Source organism: Leptonychotes weddellii, chromosome 9 (assembly GCF_054177405.1).
Source record: "Leptonychotes weddellii isolate Sample4059 chromosome 9, ASM5417740v2, whole genome shotgun sequence".
Taxonomy (NCBI): Eukaryota; Metazoa; Chordata; class Mammalia; order Carnivora; family Phocidae; genus Leptonychotes; species Leptonychotes weddellii.
The window spans coordinates 120,043,216-120,059,213 of NC_138377.1; the positions used below are offsets into that span (position 1 = coordinate 120,043,216).

General features: G+C 44.1%; 1 protein-coding gene across 2 annotated transcripts in view; it reads right to left on the reverse strand.

Annotated features, from left to right (window-relative positions):
* Positions 1 to 15,998, reverse strand: part of NTRK3 (neurotrophic receptor tyrosine kinase 3) — a 382,724-nt gene that overhangs the window by 8,932 nt on the left and 357,794 nt on the right. Inside the window, exons 16-17 of one of the 2 annotated variants that reach the window (XR_014148812.1) lie at positions 10,565 to 10,723; positions 1,084 to 7,511 (exon numbers count right to left, since the gene is read on the reverse strand). Coding sequence is in view for 1 of the 2 variants with exons in the window: in XM_081831657.1 (XP_081687783.1) it covers positions 7,326 to 7,511; positions 10,565 to 10,723 (345 nt within the window). In the remaining variant the exon portion in view is untranslated. Of the gene's footprint in view, positions 1 to 37; positions 7,512 to 10,564; positions 10,724 to 15,998 lie in introns of those variants that run through there. The other variant, XM_081831657.1, reaches the window with a different exon arrangement.

The window sequence follows — 15,998 nt, forward strand, 5'->3', positions numbered from 1 at the left end:
TTTGTCCATTAGAACCCACCCCCCACCACCACCACCCCACCCCCCCGCCACCTGGGTACAGTCCTGATCTGTTGCACCCACACCTAGATTTGCCGGACTGGAGGAGGGAAGGAGGGGAGCAGATCAGGGCTCACTGATGCAGGGTGCACTAATTCTTTATAAACCATTTCACTTTGTGCAGCATCGAGATATGCTGCAAAGCTGTTTGTCATCAGCAGAGTAGCTTTCATGCCTTGATGTGCAGTCCCCTCAGGGAAAACCAAGACAGTGACATCCACTGTCACTCCCACTGAGCAGAAAGCCTGGCTCAGCACTGCGGTCACAGAAAGGTCGAAAACTCCCTCTCCTGAGGTCAGAACCCAGTCCTGCCTTCTCTGCTCCTGGAGACTAAAAGTTCATGGATGGAGTGAGCAGTGGGTGAAGAAGGGATGGGGGTTTGCTGAGGGTGGGCCACCGAGAGTTCCATGGGATTTGTGGAGACACAGCACTTGCATCTCAATGAGCTTTGCAGTAAACTTCACTGCTCAGAGGTTAATCTAGATGTCAACGTTGTCTGACAGCACCAAAATTACTCCAGGGCTGGGCTCCTTCACAGGTCTTAATATAACAGTCAATTCCATCCTGCCTGCAGGAAATGAAGGTTTTCTGCTTTGTGTGCCAAATCATTCAGTGCCAATTTTCTGTTTGAAGTCCTAACTGTTCGTGGTCCTGGAATTCACCTCATATTAAGACTTATAGAGTTTGAGAAGCTGGATTGTCAGTCCTATGGAAGCAAGTGGATAGAGCCAAAAGGAATAAAGAAAAAGAAAAAGAAAACATAAAAAGCATAAAAGTGAAAGAAAATCTTCTTGACTGAGATTTACTTCTGCAGAAAGCAGAAATCAAATCACCTGGACCAGGTTTATTTATTCACTCCAGAGGTGGGCTCAGAGGCGTCAGCTGAATGTCACATAGCTGTTAAGTGGAGATAGAGCATAGAGAATTCTCCGAGAAAGAAACACAACATTGAAGGGAGCTATTCATTTGAGTATATACTCTTCTTAAGTGAAGGAGTAACTACCAGACCTAGACTTGAGTACTTACATTTCCAGTTGGGCTTTTGGGAAACTGCATCCAAAAGAATGTCAGAGAATACGCTGGATATCTGGGCTTTCGATCTTCCTTTGGACTTTGGGGAAGGACGTCTAAGTTGGCCATCGTCTAAAGTGAGAAGAAACCAACTCTTCTCAAAATATGTCAAGCTGAAAAGCAAGACTCCTGAGTGCCAAGGCACTTCTCAGAAATAGATGCCGAGTAGGCTTTGACTCATCTGTGTTATCCTGTTACATCTAGAAACTTCTAGCTTTGTTGGCCATGAGTATCTCTTGCAAGCTACAAGTTTGGGCCATGGCACTGCACACAGAGTGATGATTACCTTGGTGATTAGAAAAAATTAACAGAGCTTACTGTCTTGCCTCTGTATGACAGGAAATAGCTCAACACACTGGGTTAAGACATCATCCCTACTGCAAATATCAAACCGGACCTTGTTTTAAATTTGGAACTTAGTTAGCTAACGAGGAAGGAGAATCTGAATTTTACTACTCTGATCAAGAATTCCAAGTATTTTGAGGGGACCCTCAATCTTCATGGATCTCCTTGTGAAATCGGAAACTGTGTTGGCATGCCAAGACTTGGGCCAGAGACGTCTCTTGTTGCAAAGTATAGAATTTTGGAGGGCAGTTAAAGAAACTATGCTTGAGGAGATTTCACCAGGGAAACAGAGACTCTATCAGAAGTCAAGATTCAGATCCTTAGGGTGGGACAGCCTATGCTCACAGCAAAAGGCCTAACCCCCCAAAGAGTGACACAAATGTTCACCACATCCACCACAGTCACCTTTCCAAAAGAGCATTACCAACATCTCACATTCTCTCTGTCCCATCCGTCCTAGGGGGTGGTTGTACCTGCAATCCAGGTGAATTCAATGCCGACCCCCAAACGGGGTGTGGTAGAAATCATTCCTGCATGGCCATCTATCAGACTGCTAGGAGGAGAGATTTTCAGATGCCCAGAATGTTGTCACCAGCATAATTTAATTCAGGGAGCACCCAACAATCAAATTTTACAAGATGACATATTTCCCAATAGCATCTCTCTGACGGGCTCTCTTAGGCCAGGCCATCTCTGGATATCTCATCCCCGAGGAATGTAAGGCTCAAAGAGACCGAGCATCAAGGAATCCATTTGCTGACTCCAAGCAGACTTTCAACAAAGCCAGTCCAATTAAAGATATAGATACAAGCATACAATATATAGGGGCCTACACTTCCCCTCAGATGATGCTACCAGGACCGTTCAGCAATCCCAAAGCATTTTCTGGAGTCTATATTGATACCTTAAAAATGATACAAGGACTTGGAATTTCCCTTTAAAACCTAGTAAGTGTTGGCCAAAACATTTTATTTGGTATCAGAGGAAAGTCTGGCACACCAGGGACCAAAAACAATGTGGCTACAGCACCAAGCCCTGGACTGAAGGGCTTGCTGTAAGGCAAATGCCATCCAATATTCTAGCCGGTCGGCTCCAGCAGAGCTGCCAACAGCCAAACCCAGGGGCATTTGAGGGCAGTCCTCTAGACCGTGGGCACAGGGGCTCATTCAACCATGAACTATAGATGTTTCTTTGCTCCAGACTCTAAGTGAAGCACACGGGTGATCCCAAAGCCCAAGACTGCCCTCTTCGATAACCACACCTCTGATGAATAATATTGCTGCTGTTTGGTTTGGGAAAGAGGAGCAAGGACACCATTCGGCATTCCAGAAGGGAAAAGGACTTTGGTGAAGAATCCACAACTTAAAATGCTGCCCTCTTTCCAAATTCCTATCCCATGAAATAGCACGTGAGGATAAACATCTGTCGGGTTTTGAAATCAGACTGCCAGCAGTCTGCACGAGAGCGGGGCGGGCCTGTCTCCCTATCTTGGGATCCTTTCTGCCAGCTTAGGGCATGTCAGTGTTAAATGGAGAAGCTAGCAAGCTGAGGAGGAGAGCCTGTGGAAGTCAGCCTCGGGGGCCGGGCCGCGGCTGGAGAACTGGTGGGCCTGGCTCCCCCCACCAACCTCCCTCCAACCTAACAGTCATGGAGTCTTCCCTGTTTGCCTTCTATAATCAATTTCTTGCCCTCGGTGACTTTCCCTCCTCCCCTTCTTTACCTGCCTTTCATTTTCTCTTATTTCTAATAAGCAAGTAAACAAAAGAAAACAAAAAGGTGGGACCAGAACACACTTTTTTTTTTTTAAACTGAGAGGGACCCTAAGGATATTTATTCTAACCTCTTAAATGTCTCAGATGAGAAATCTGATACTCTGATTCGGGGACCTGGCCAAGGTACCTGGGTAACCAAAAGCAAAGCCCAACCGGCTTTCCACACCACTGCATGCTCCCACCCCAGCTCCCAGGCATCCTCTACTGTCCCAGCATGTAGGGACACTTTCCAGTGGAGTCTCATGCAGCCCCAGAAGCTGGCTGTCAGCTCTCCCGTTAGTGTTGATTTCTGTAGTATTTAGCACCAAAAATATTTGCACTAGTATATTCCACAAAGTAAGCATCACTAGAGAAGAATGGTAAGGTTCAACCAGGAGGACCAAGCCTCCTTTGCCTCCAGTGGGAAGCCTCTGTGCATGATCTGCATGATCTGCATCTGTGCATGATCTGCTGAGTGAAGGAACACAAGTCCTCATCTGTTAGCAAGAGAAGGCTTACTGAGTCTCAAGACCTCACTCAGGGGCCAGGGATATGATAAGAGGGCAGCATCTGGTTCATGTCCAAAGTCAAGAACGGGGAAGACCTTTGGCCATGCCTCTCTACTCCAAGTGACCTCCACAAGCAGGCCACTGTCACTCGGTCCAGGAGGGGATCAGGTGAGGATGACATGGCCGGGAGGTCAGTCTGGGTGACCTGGAGCTCCCAGCAAAGTTCACCGGGGTGGGGGTGGGGGGAGCATCTGCATCCAGCCACACCCTGAGAGCTGCTTTAGCATGTTTTTTTAAACTGTGAATTTTGGCGGGGAGGGGTGAGAGGGGGGTGGACTGAGGTGGCCACACTGGCTGATGGGATGTCATTTTAAGACTCATTTAACCACATTAAGCTCTTCGAAAATAAATAGATAAACAGGCCTTGGCCAGCACTTCCTGGGTGTGCAAAGAGGCTGGGGATGGGAAACAAGACCAAATGCGCCCTGTGGGCCGAAAGTCACCTCAGACACGTCACACGGTGACGCAGGAACCAAGAAGGAGAGGAATGTCCCACGGGACCCACACGTGCACAGACCCACGTGCCCCCAGGGGCAGCTGCCCTGAGGAGGGGCCCCCTGGCCTCCCAGGGCGCTACGGAGAACCACACAGCACAGTGAGTCCGCGCTGGGAGAATCGAAACATATCAGACCCTGAAGTGGCCAGAGATGAGCAGGCATCTCTCGTTTCTCAGACCGGAGACTGAGACGGCGCTTCCCACCACAGGAGGAATAACATCCCCTGCTTGCCCCCAGGGCCCTGGGGTGCTCCTCCTCTCTGCCTCCCTCACCCTCCAAAAACCTTTTTATTCTTTTACCCGCCTTGACCTAAAGTCTACACGTAGACTCTGCAGAGAGCACAACCAGGGAGGAAGAAAGCCGGTGATCCCTCTCTACTCCCCCTTGCTCAGCCGCCCTTCGTTCCTCTACTCTTCAGAGAGGCAGCCACTTACGGTGGACGTGACCAAGACACGTCCCCACGGCCAGCACGAGGGAGGGCCTGTGCAGTCTGACTTCGGTCTCCTTCACGGCTCCTTATTCCCGAAGGAACTAGCTTCTCCCCTTAGGCTGGGATGCCTTAGCGCCCTGCGTTGAAAGCCTAGCCTGTTCCTCATTCCCAGCTGCCCCCCAGCTTCCAACCCCTTCCCATGACCCCGTCTTCCCAGCCTATCAGTGACCGTGACATAGAAACACAGCCTGTGAGATGGAGGCTACACAGGGTCTGTGTTGGGGAGACTCTCCGGCACCTGTTTTGGCAGCAACAAGAGCCTTGGAGCCTCACATCTAACCAGAAGGCCCTTCCCCCTCAAGGCCCTCCCTCCATGGACAGCTTTCCCTCCGTTACCCTGCTCAACACTAGACTGGGTCCATAGCTCATCCTGCAAGAACAGGCCCAGAAGAGATCCAGGGCCTCGAGGCAGAAAGACAGGCGGGATAACGGCCATAGGACAGCAAAGGGTTCCTCTAATGTGGTCAATCCACCGAGCTCTCCTCGACAATCCTCAGGGTTGGGAGGCCGGCACAGGGCCAAACCCACACCAAACTCCGGCTCCCCTCCCGGCCCAGCTGAGTGGCCTCACTGATCCCCGATTCCCAACCGAGGCTGGCAGTCCCAACACAGCTCTTTTCTATTTGAATAAAAACATTTGTTGGTCTTAAAAAAAAAAAAAAAAAAAAAAGGAAGCAAAACCACAAATACAGGATTTAGTCCTGAACCCCACAGGGATGCCCATGCTGCAGCTGACCAGGCCGCTCAAGCCGCCCACAGCCCCTCACGCTGTAGGGCAGGGCCCAGGCCAGAGCCCCCCAACCCCTGCCCACCCTGAGGCTCCCGGGGGGCAAAGGCCGGTCCATTATGGAGCTCTGTGCTTAGGGTGAGCTGAGAGGGACCTGTCCTCTCTCCAGCAGGAGGGCTGCATGGGGCCAGGCCGTTGCCTTCCAGGGGCATTTCGTGGTCCTGTGTCCGGGAGGCCCAGGGATCTGCCCGTTACGGGCCTCGACAGCAGCGGCCAGGACCCCAGCCCAGAAGCCTCATTCTCCCTCTCCGGTTAGGGCTCCGTCCTCATTAAGATGCCAAGCCTGCGGCTGTGGCCCCACCGTGGACGCCTCCCAGAGAAGCCTCGGCCCCTCCCCCACCCCCAGCCCACAAAAGCGATTTTTCAGCCCCTGAGTGTTCACAGCAAGCTCAGACGCAGATGCATCCATCCTTCCAGGGGCTGGAAACGTGAGGAGAATGCCAAGGGGCCAGTGCAGGTGCCAAATAGATTCTCCGCTGCCGGCTCCTGCCCAGTCCACGGCCTCGCTCTCCAAAACAAGCACTGCCCCACACCGTCTCTAGTCCTGGCTTCCTTCCTTGGCAGTGAGGTTTCCCTGGGACGTGCGAAAGGCCCAGAAGGTCGGGGCTGAGGATCTAGGGCAGGCAGGATGAGAAACAGACGACACAGAGGGGCACATCCTATAATGACCTACGAGGAACGAAGTCTCCTGCTATTGGAACCCTGCTGCGTCCACATTCACAGGCAACATGGGGGGTGTTCGCTATGCCCCCAAACTCCCCCAAAGGCCTGAATGTGGGAGGTGAGGCCAAGGAGTCTTTCCAGTGAGGAAAAGGTGGGAGGCAGTGCCTTGACATGGAGGGTTCAAATTTCAGCTTTTTCTTCTGTGGTTAAGTCCAGAACGTCCAGTTCTTGATGTTCAGAGAATAGATGACACATCTTTTTCCAACTGAGGAAGGAACTTGAGCATGGTTTACACCCAAGACGGATGTGGTCCATTGTCACCATGGTTTTGGGTCACGTCGTTTGTCCAGTGTTTAGTGGTAGACGCCCTCATTGACTTCCAAAAGCATCAGGACTCTACTTTCTAGAACGGACAAATTGGAGAATTGTCTTGAAGCGGAGGAAAGGGGGAAGGCGTGGAGCAATAGTCAGTGGAGACGTGAGGCATTCCAGAGGCCCCCAGGGCCGGTGTTACTTCCTGCTGCCTCCTGAGTGCAGTGGACGAGGTCAGCCCACGCACCTGTGCAGACCTTGGGGGCGGGGGAGGGGTAGCACACCTGTGCAGGTCATCACCTGCACGGCGCTGATTCGCACTCCACCCCATCTCCTCCGGTCCCAGCGTGAAGACCGTCTCTGCGTCATCAAGGTCTTCGGCCCCGAAAAGCTGGAGCCGGAGATCCACGGGCCCCAGCTTCAGTCAAAGGGAACTTCCATTTGTGTTCATAAGATTTAAGCTTTTCTGAGTTGTTGTTAAAGTCTTATGGTTTCTGTATCAGCAGTTTCCCTCTGTATTAGAGAAGGTATCTCTCTGTGGATATAGATAGATAGTTAGATATATAAATATATATATGTATATATATATATTCGCCAAACTGCCTTACAGGGTTTTTTCTTTCACTTTTTTTTTTCAGTGTTGTATGTGTAGCAGGCACTTGAGTTTATATGAAGATGTTCGCTTCAGTCAGGATGGAAGAAAGGAGTGTGAGGTGGACGAGGGGCAATGTGAGGCCAGGAGAGGGAAGCCACAGAGTATGCGTCCGTGACTGCCAGCCACCACTAGCCGAGGATGTCCAGGTAGATGGGGGCGGCTTTCCCCAAAGCATGGAGGACTTTGTAGATCTCCTTGATGTTGAGCCGCTGCTGGGGCTCCCTCTGCCAGCACCCTAGCATGACATCGTACACCTCTTTGGGGCAGACCCGGGGCCGCTCCAGCACACGACCTTGGGTGATGCACTCGATGACCTGAAAATAATGAGAAGAACCAGGACATTAACATCCAAAGCCCCCCTGGGCCCTGGGGCTCCCACCCAGCAGCAGGCGGCGACTTCATGAAGGAGCTTCAGTGCGGAGCTGGGGTGCCCACCTGCACAGGCTAAAGGCTGGATGGACACAGCACAGAGTCTCTCATCTGTCCTGGGCAGGCTGCCGGCTGGCCATGCCCACCATTGCCCTTTGTGACCCACCTCTTGGGCCAGGCCTTCACGGACTCCCCCATGCACTCTAGCCTTTACTTGACTCCTCCTCTCTAGTCCTGAATCTCATCTGGATGCCGCACGATTCATTGCCACTTGGCAGTGGGGATTGGCATCTGACCTGTCCCTCCCCTCTTATGAGCCTGGGTGACTTTGAGACGCCCTTGAAGGAACTCTGCACCATCTGGCCCCTCCACGCCTCGCTCCCCTTAGCTCCCATCTCCTGGCCAGCTCCCCTCCAGCTCCCAGCCTCTGTGCATAGCTTCCCTCTATGCTGCCATGTGGTTCCCTTTCTCAGCAAGGCCCCTCCTCCCCTGCTCTTTGCACTAACCCATGTATTTGGCTTCTGTTAAAGCCCTTCACATCAGGATTACTGCTCGATTCACCGCCGCCCAGCTCTGTGGCCAGCACAAGTCAGTGAACCTGACCTCAGCACCCTCATCTAGAAGAGGGGGATCCAATGTGTGCCTCCTGCATAGTCATAAGGCCCAAATGAAGCCAAGGGCACAAAGCATGGCCTGACATACCACAGGGGAGGCCCTAAGGAGGAGTAGGAAGAAAACAAATAATGTAGGGCTGGACCAACCCCAGCTGGCCATGTAAGGACCAAGCCTGTAATCTGTGGTTCATTTCCAATTTCTCAAAGGCACTTCTTTGCTGACATTGAACATGTGACTTTTCACGTTTTCATCTTCCTGGTCTTGGACTGGTTTTTAATGTCTCCCTAACTCGATCACTATGAAACCTTGGGCAACTTACCCCAAACTCCAGCTTCCTCGTTCAGAGATGGGTTGTAATGAGAAAATACACGGACTCAGGTCCAATTGAGTGCCTCCAGTATCTTTGCCCCCATGAGTCTGTGTTTAGTTGGGCAAGAGAAGTGCCTTTTGTCTCCTTTATCTCCTCATGCTGCCCCCAACAGCGCCCTGTCTGGGGTGTTGTCTCATGTCACTCTGACCCAAGGACAGCGTGTCAAGCCCCTGCCCGATGTGTCAGCACTTTCCTGGTCCGATTCACTCCGGCGTCAGTGGTGGCCCAAGAGGCTTGTTTCTGTGCCAGCCCAATTGGTCTCCAGCTACTCAGGTTCTCCGTTATTAGAGCCCTGTTTCCCCACTCCATTACCTTCACCTCCACGAAAAGGGACCCGGCTCAAACTGCAGCAGCTGTTAATGCTACGATCAAAAGCACTCGCTAGTGTCTCCTCCAGTGTGGGCTCACTGGGTTGTCAACCTCCATAAAGAAACCCATGATCAGTGGCTAACAGTACTTGGCTGCTCTGGACTGTGGAGTGGGACAGGTGGCTGGGGGCAGAAAGCCCACCTTCCAGGCCTCACCAAACTGTGTTAGAAATGATTAGAAACACCTTGTTGGCTACCATGAGCTGGCTTGGGTCTCCAGGGCAAATCTACTCCTGATACCACAAGCACCCTCCACGCACATCCCCTCTTCACTGGGGCCACGAAACTACATGGGAGGCTGTGCTCGGGCTGCGTATACTCACGTGCACACATGTTTGTGCAGGAGTATGTACGTGCATGTACACGGGTAGGTATACGCATGCATGCATGGACGTGCGAGCACGCTTGCGTGTATGTATGTGTGTGTTTACTACCAATCCCACAACCCCAAGAAAACAGCTAAAACACTGCAACAAACGGGTTCTGATATACACTCTTTTTTTTTAAGGTCATTAAAATGTTTTGTCCTACTTTGGGAAATGTGGTCAAGACTCATTCAGCTTGTGATTGATGAGGTACTACAGATTTAAAGAAGTGTCTTCTTTTTGGTCTCTGAAACTCACCGGTTAGGGAACAGGAAAGCAAAAAGGAATACAGTTCTCAAAGACAAAGATACTTTCTCAAATATTCAGATAAGATTGCAATATTAAAAGGCCCTTGTGTTCATGTTTTCATAGAAAACAGACCATAAAAATAAACTGCAATCTCTTATACGTCTGCTTGGTTGGGAATCCAAGACCGTTACTGTCTATTAACTATTCTCCAGGGCAACATGAGTCTGGTCAGACATAAATGAGAACCATCCTGACTGGCTTTGGAGGCAGGAGTCCTGTGGCCATGGCCCATGCCTTCTCCATGCTGCAGAAGCTCCCATCTGAGTCTCTGGCCAGTCCTCTCCAGAACTCCAAGCAGTTCCCTTCCCTTTGCCCTGAATCTCAACAGGTATTCGTGTGGAAAGTACTGAGTTAATACAGCTAAAGTCCTTAGAAAAGTACCTGGCACTAAATGTTAGCTATTGTGAAAATTTGATTGCTGGAATTTTTATTATTATTATAAATCAAAATTATAAAAGCATTTAATGTGTTAATTATGATGATGTTTTCTCTGATGAGCGCTTTTATTCCTAGAGGTCCACACACAGCTCTATCAATAATGTGAAATGTGCCTTCCCCATCCACCATCCTCTCCCCATCCCAGGCCTGGCAGGCCTAAAACCTTTGGGAATCCAGACTCTTTGGGTGTTTCCACAAGATGGCACAATTGAAAAACTCAGAGTTGTTCTTTGTTTTCATGTTCCGTCTTAGAGAGACGTTTGTGATTTTTAAGTGTCGCAGCATAAACAGGACTGGGACTCGCATCTCCATTTAGACATCTGATTTCATGCTCTCTTGACAATTACACCACACTTCCTACAGCTCTAATGTTTTTCCTACTAAGAAGCTCTCCTCTTTTGCTTATACCTATATTTGCCCTGCTAGCTCCAAACACCGCCTCATGTTTTGTATACTAGGTCTAAATCCTGGCCCGAGATAACTCCTATCAGCCTTCCCCCAAATGGAGGTTCCCCTCTACCCCCTTTCTGTACCTCTGTGTTTGAGAGCTGGAACCACGGTTGCTTTCCATAGGTGAAGATCTCCCAAAGGATCACCCCAAAGCTCCACACGTCACTCTCTGTAGTGAACTTCCGGTACATGATGCTTTCAGGGGGCATCCAACGGATGGGGAGCATGGTGTGTCCTCCCACCTAAAAAGGATCAAGACAGAGGCACACACAGAGTGACCAGATGGCCAGAACCGGTCATTGCCTGTCTGCACTCTTCGTAAGTAGATGCGCACTCGATGCCTCTTATTCTATGATAGCCACAACCTGAACTTGATGCAAATGGTGTCAGAGTCTCAGTGGAGGTACTGACATCCACGATCTACAATACTGGAGGCAGCTAGAGTAGCAATGAGAGATAATCCCTAAGGGAAGGTGGGTTCCTTGGCATGGAGTACAAGAAAGATCGCAAGATGATTTGGGGTGGGAGAGGTTTTAGAATCTGGTAGTACATGAACCTAGCCTTGAAAGGAGGTCCAGAGGGGAGTCAGCAGAATCAATGAGGGAGGCCATCAAGTACCTGAGTATTTTCAGACACCAGGTTGGACTCCTTGGCCCAGGTGGTTAAAGCACAGTATTATCCAAGTGCATCTAATCTGTAGAACCATGACTTTACCTTCTATCTGACAATCCTGAATTTCTCACTGTAACTTATGTCTCAGTGTTTCAAGTGAAGGGAACAGGGAAGTTCCAAATGTATGGAAGACCACAGGCTCATAAGAAATCAGGTGGACCGAAAGAGAATTTATGACAGTTCTTAGTAACATCTCAAAGGCCAGTGAGAAAAGTCTCTTTTAAAATAGCCTACGGAGACCCATCTGTGGGTCTACAGATCTGACAGTCAAGGATGAGAGGAAGTGACTGACATTCAGGGTACCCTTTCCTGAGAAAACATTAGGGAAATCCTCACGGCCCAGCAGGCTAGAGGTATTAGCATAAGTGGAAGAAAATTCACAGCATGTTTTAAAACTCAGGAACTCACTGCATCATTAGCAAATAGAACATCAGAAATGGGAACTTCTGGCTCATACATAGAATTTTGTTGTTAGAAAAGTGCTTGCCATTGATAGAAACAGCTCTCTATAAATGCCCTGATAAACTATTAATTAGAAGTTCTCTATGGTGGGTCAGTTGGAAGGGATAAGGATAATGAACACTTAAGAATGACTTATTGGAAAATGGGCAATCTTATTTCTAAAAAGGAAAATGATATTTGCCTTATCCACTTGAAATATTTTAGAAGATAAATGATGATAAGGATGTATGGAAGCTGTTTTCAACCTGGGACTTTTATAATCAAGACAGCTCTGTGTCATGTGTAAAGACAAATGAAGAGGTTTCTTTCAGACAAGCAAAGACTCAGAAAGTTGACCACTCATAGCTTTTCAGAAAATAAAGGAGCAAAAATTAATTGAGGATTGCTCCAGAGAAACAGAAAAAAAGAATCTAAAATAGACAATGACTGGGAACATAACAAATAAAGTAGAGTGTATAAGTCACAAAAACTCAATTTAAATCTAAATGGCGGTTGCTAATTTGGTAGTAAAATGTAATACAATTACTAATAAAGTCTTCTTGTAAAATAGAGACGTAAAGTAAATAATAATACTAATAATGCTAAGAGTATGACTGCTATTATTAACACTACTTCTCTGGAATGAAACCTTCAGATAATTTCAGCCATAAGTACATAGAAGAATAGGAAGAGAAATCATTAAAAGCCTGGCAAAGGCTTTGTCTTTTAGGGAGGGAAATCAAATTTACAAACAGTCATCAACTTTTGATTACAAGAGTTTCAATTTAAATTTGCTTGCTAAAATTTTTAAGTGCCTCCTAGAAGAATAGAAATAGTACATATAGCTTCCAAACCAGTTTTTAGAAAAGAAAAGCAAAAATCTCTAACCAGTACCAAAAAGATGACAAAAAAGAGGAATGGGTTAAAGATGATGAAGGCACACTATGAAAAAGAAGTTTAAATAATATCTTTGTACTATAATTTATGTCTTTTATACAAAGACAATAATAATATTTTTGTAATAATTTGTATATTATATAGACACTATATACAAATGGGTTATACTGCCTCTTAAATAAGAGAAAATTTATGTTAAAAATCAAGATGTGTGTTATTTAGAAAAGACATGTGTAGAAGAGCAGAAAATATTAAAAATGAAAGAATGCAAAAATACAATAAAAGGAAAAACGAATATATATTAAATATGTATATTTGATATACACAATATATGATTTAAATGTATAATATCGAATACATAAAATGCTGACAATTAAAAACATGTGGAAAAAATTTAGAATGCCAAGAATTAAAAGGAGAAAAAGTAATTTAAATCATATTTCAAGATGGCAAAATTCAGCATTATGATAATTATGAATTATTAGGCTCCAACTAATATAGCAACAAAAATACAAAGACTAAAAACAGGATATAAACCAAAGGAAACTGACAAAACCACCATTATAATGGAAAACCAAAATACTTCTTTCACAAACGGACAGGTCAAGAAGACAAGATAAATGAAGATACATTTTAAAAATATAATGAGTTTTAATTGATAGATATGAGTATTGCAATTGTGTGTCTTTCAGCCTCCCTAAAAAGTTGAAAATTATTTTCAATTCTCTGAAACAATTTATAAAACCAATCACATATAATACCTCAAAGGAAAGCTGAAATGCCAAGATAAAAACCACAGTAAACATAAAATAAAAATGAGAAACATTTTCTGTGCCAAATAGAAGTTCACAACAAAAGAATAATTTTTTTAAAAGTTTCCCTTTGGGCAATTAAAAAACTATTTGGTAAAGGAATAATTGAAAATTAAATTTAAAACTATTAATTATGATAATTAAATTTGTATTTATTGAAACCTATGAAATATAGCTAAAGTAATTTTTTAAATTATAACATGTAAGGACTTATTTTTAAAATAGTTAATAATTAAAATATGATTCAACAACAAAGGTAGTAAAGACCTACATGACAATAGAAAGAAAGAGGAAATAAATAATAAAGATAAAATGAGGAATTGGTATAAAAGAAAGCAAAGCAAAACAACCAACCAAAAGGGAAAAAAATTTAAAAGGAGACTTATCTACACAATTAATTGGTAGTTCTTTAAAAGTAATATAACCCTGTGGCAAGGTTAATAAAAGACATAGAGGAGACAAATGTAAAATGTTAAAAATATTACAACAAGAAATTTGAAAATAAAGATGTCATAACTGATTTACTAGAAAAAATTAATGAAAAAAAGAGAGAAGTAGAAAATTCAAACACAGAAAAACAATTACAATTATAGTAAAAATTCTATACATTAAAAAAGTACAAGCTCCAGATGATTTTTGGGAGTAAGTTCTACTAAAATGTTTTACTCTATTTATACTTTCCCAAAGCAAAAAATAAAAAATAAAAAAGTTAGAAACTTTCCCAATTGACTTTCTGTGATTTAAATACTTCTGATGATAAAATCAGTCAAACATATCATATAGCCTTAAATACATGAGTACAGCTATAGATATTTTATCTATATATGTGTAAAATTATCTGTTATATTCATAACATTAATGAATAAAATATTATTATATTCAATCAGCAAGATATTACAAGAACTCCATATTATAACTCAATAAGATTTATAATAGAAATGCAAGAATGCCTCAGCCTTAAGAAATCTAGTGTTTAATTCACTAAAGTGGTAGAAGAAAATCCATCCTTTCAAAAGATGCCAAAATTTTCCAACACATTTTCCTGATTAAATGCCCAAATTCATTAGTAATAGAAGGTAACTTCCTTTATCTAAGACACTGACTATTATACGTGCTAATAAAACTTTAGAAGCACAGAAAAGTGTCTTCTATCACTGATTTTACACAATACCATTGAGATGGTCCTAGCCAATGCAATAAAGCAAAAATAAAAACAAGGTAGAAACATTGAAAAGGAAGAGTCAAAAACCATTGCATGCATATGATTAAGACTTATTCAAGGTATTTAACTAAAAAGCAATTAGAATCATTATAAAATTTAATAAGTCACCCAGATATAAAATAAACCTACAAAAATCAAACTATCCCTATATACCAGTAGTAACAAATTCAATGGAAAATAAGATTGTTTGTATAATAGCAACAAAAACATTATAACTCCCAGGCATAAACCTTAGCAGAAAATGTACAAGTTCTAGTTAAAGAAAAGTATTGAAAACATAAAAGAAGATCTTAATATATGGAAAGATATGTCATTTCCTTGAATAGGAAGACTTGATGTCATAAATCTCTCATTCCTCCCTCAAATTAGTCTGCAAATTCAACACAATCTAAACGAAAACCCCAATGGAATGATGTATGGAAATTGACAGGATGATACCAAAATTTGTCTAGAGGAATAAATACTTGATAAAAACAAAGATATATTTGAAATAGAATAACGGGAGATTTACTCTATCAGATTGTAAAACATATTATCAAACTACAGGAATGAGCACACTGTGTTATTGGCATAGATATAGACAAATTTCATTGATCAATGGAACAAAATAGAGTCCAGAGGCAGACCCATGTATAATATCAGAATTTAATATATGAAATGATGGGTTAGTAATCAGTGTTGGGACAATGAAACTATTCATTTGAAAAGTACACTTAGATACCTACCTCACACCATATACAAAAATCATTTCCAGATGGATTAAAGAGCTAAACATAAAAACAAAACAATAATAATATTAGAAGAAAACTTAGAAAAGTATCTGTATAACTCAGGAGAAGAAGGCCTTCCTAAATAAGACACATGTTCAAGAAGCCATAAAGGATAGGATTTTAGCGATACAACTTGTAAAAACCAAACATTTTTTGCATGGCAAAATACAAAATAAGTATAGTTAAAAGACAAATGACAGAGGAAATATTTGCAATATATGTAACAAAGAATTAAAATCCATATATCATAAAGTGTTCCTTTAGTTTTAAAAAAGCAACCCGACCAAAAAAAAAAAAAAAAGATGAGGAAAGGGTAGACCAGATGATCCACAAAAGGGCTACAAATGAACACAAACATATGAAGAGATGCCAGTTAAAACAATGAAGAGACACATTTTTGAATGTCATATGGGAAAAATTGAAAAGGTTGATAATATCTAGTGCTTGAAAATGTACGAGGATAGAGTTATTCTCAGGTGTCACTGCTAACTTATCTGCAGGCAGCTTGGCAGAGTCTGTCCACACTGAAGATGCTGAGTGCCTTTTAACTCAGTAATTTTACTTCTAGGAGTCTTAGAAAATATTGCTCCTATAAGCAAAAATAATTGGTTGAAGGGGCTGCTTATTTCATTGTTTTTAAGGGCAACGACTTGTCCATCATTATACATATATTTGTAGTGGTTAAAAGGAATATAGTGGAGTA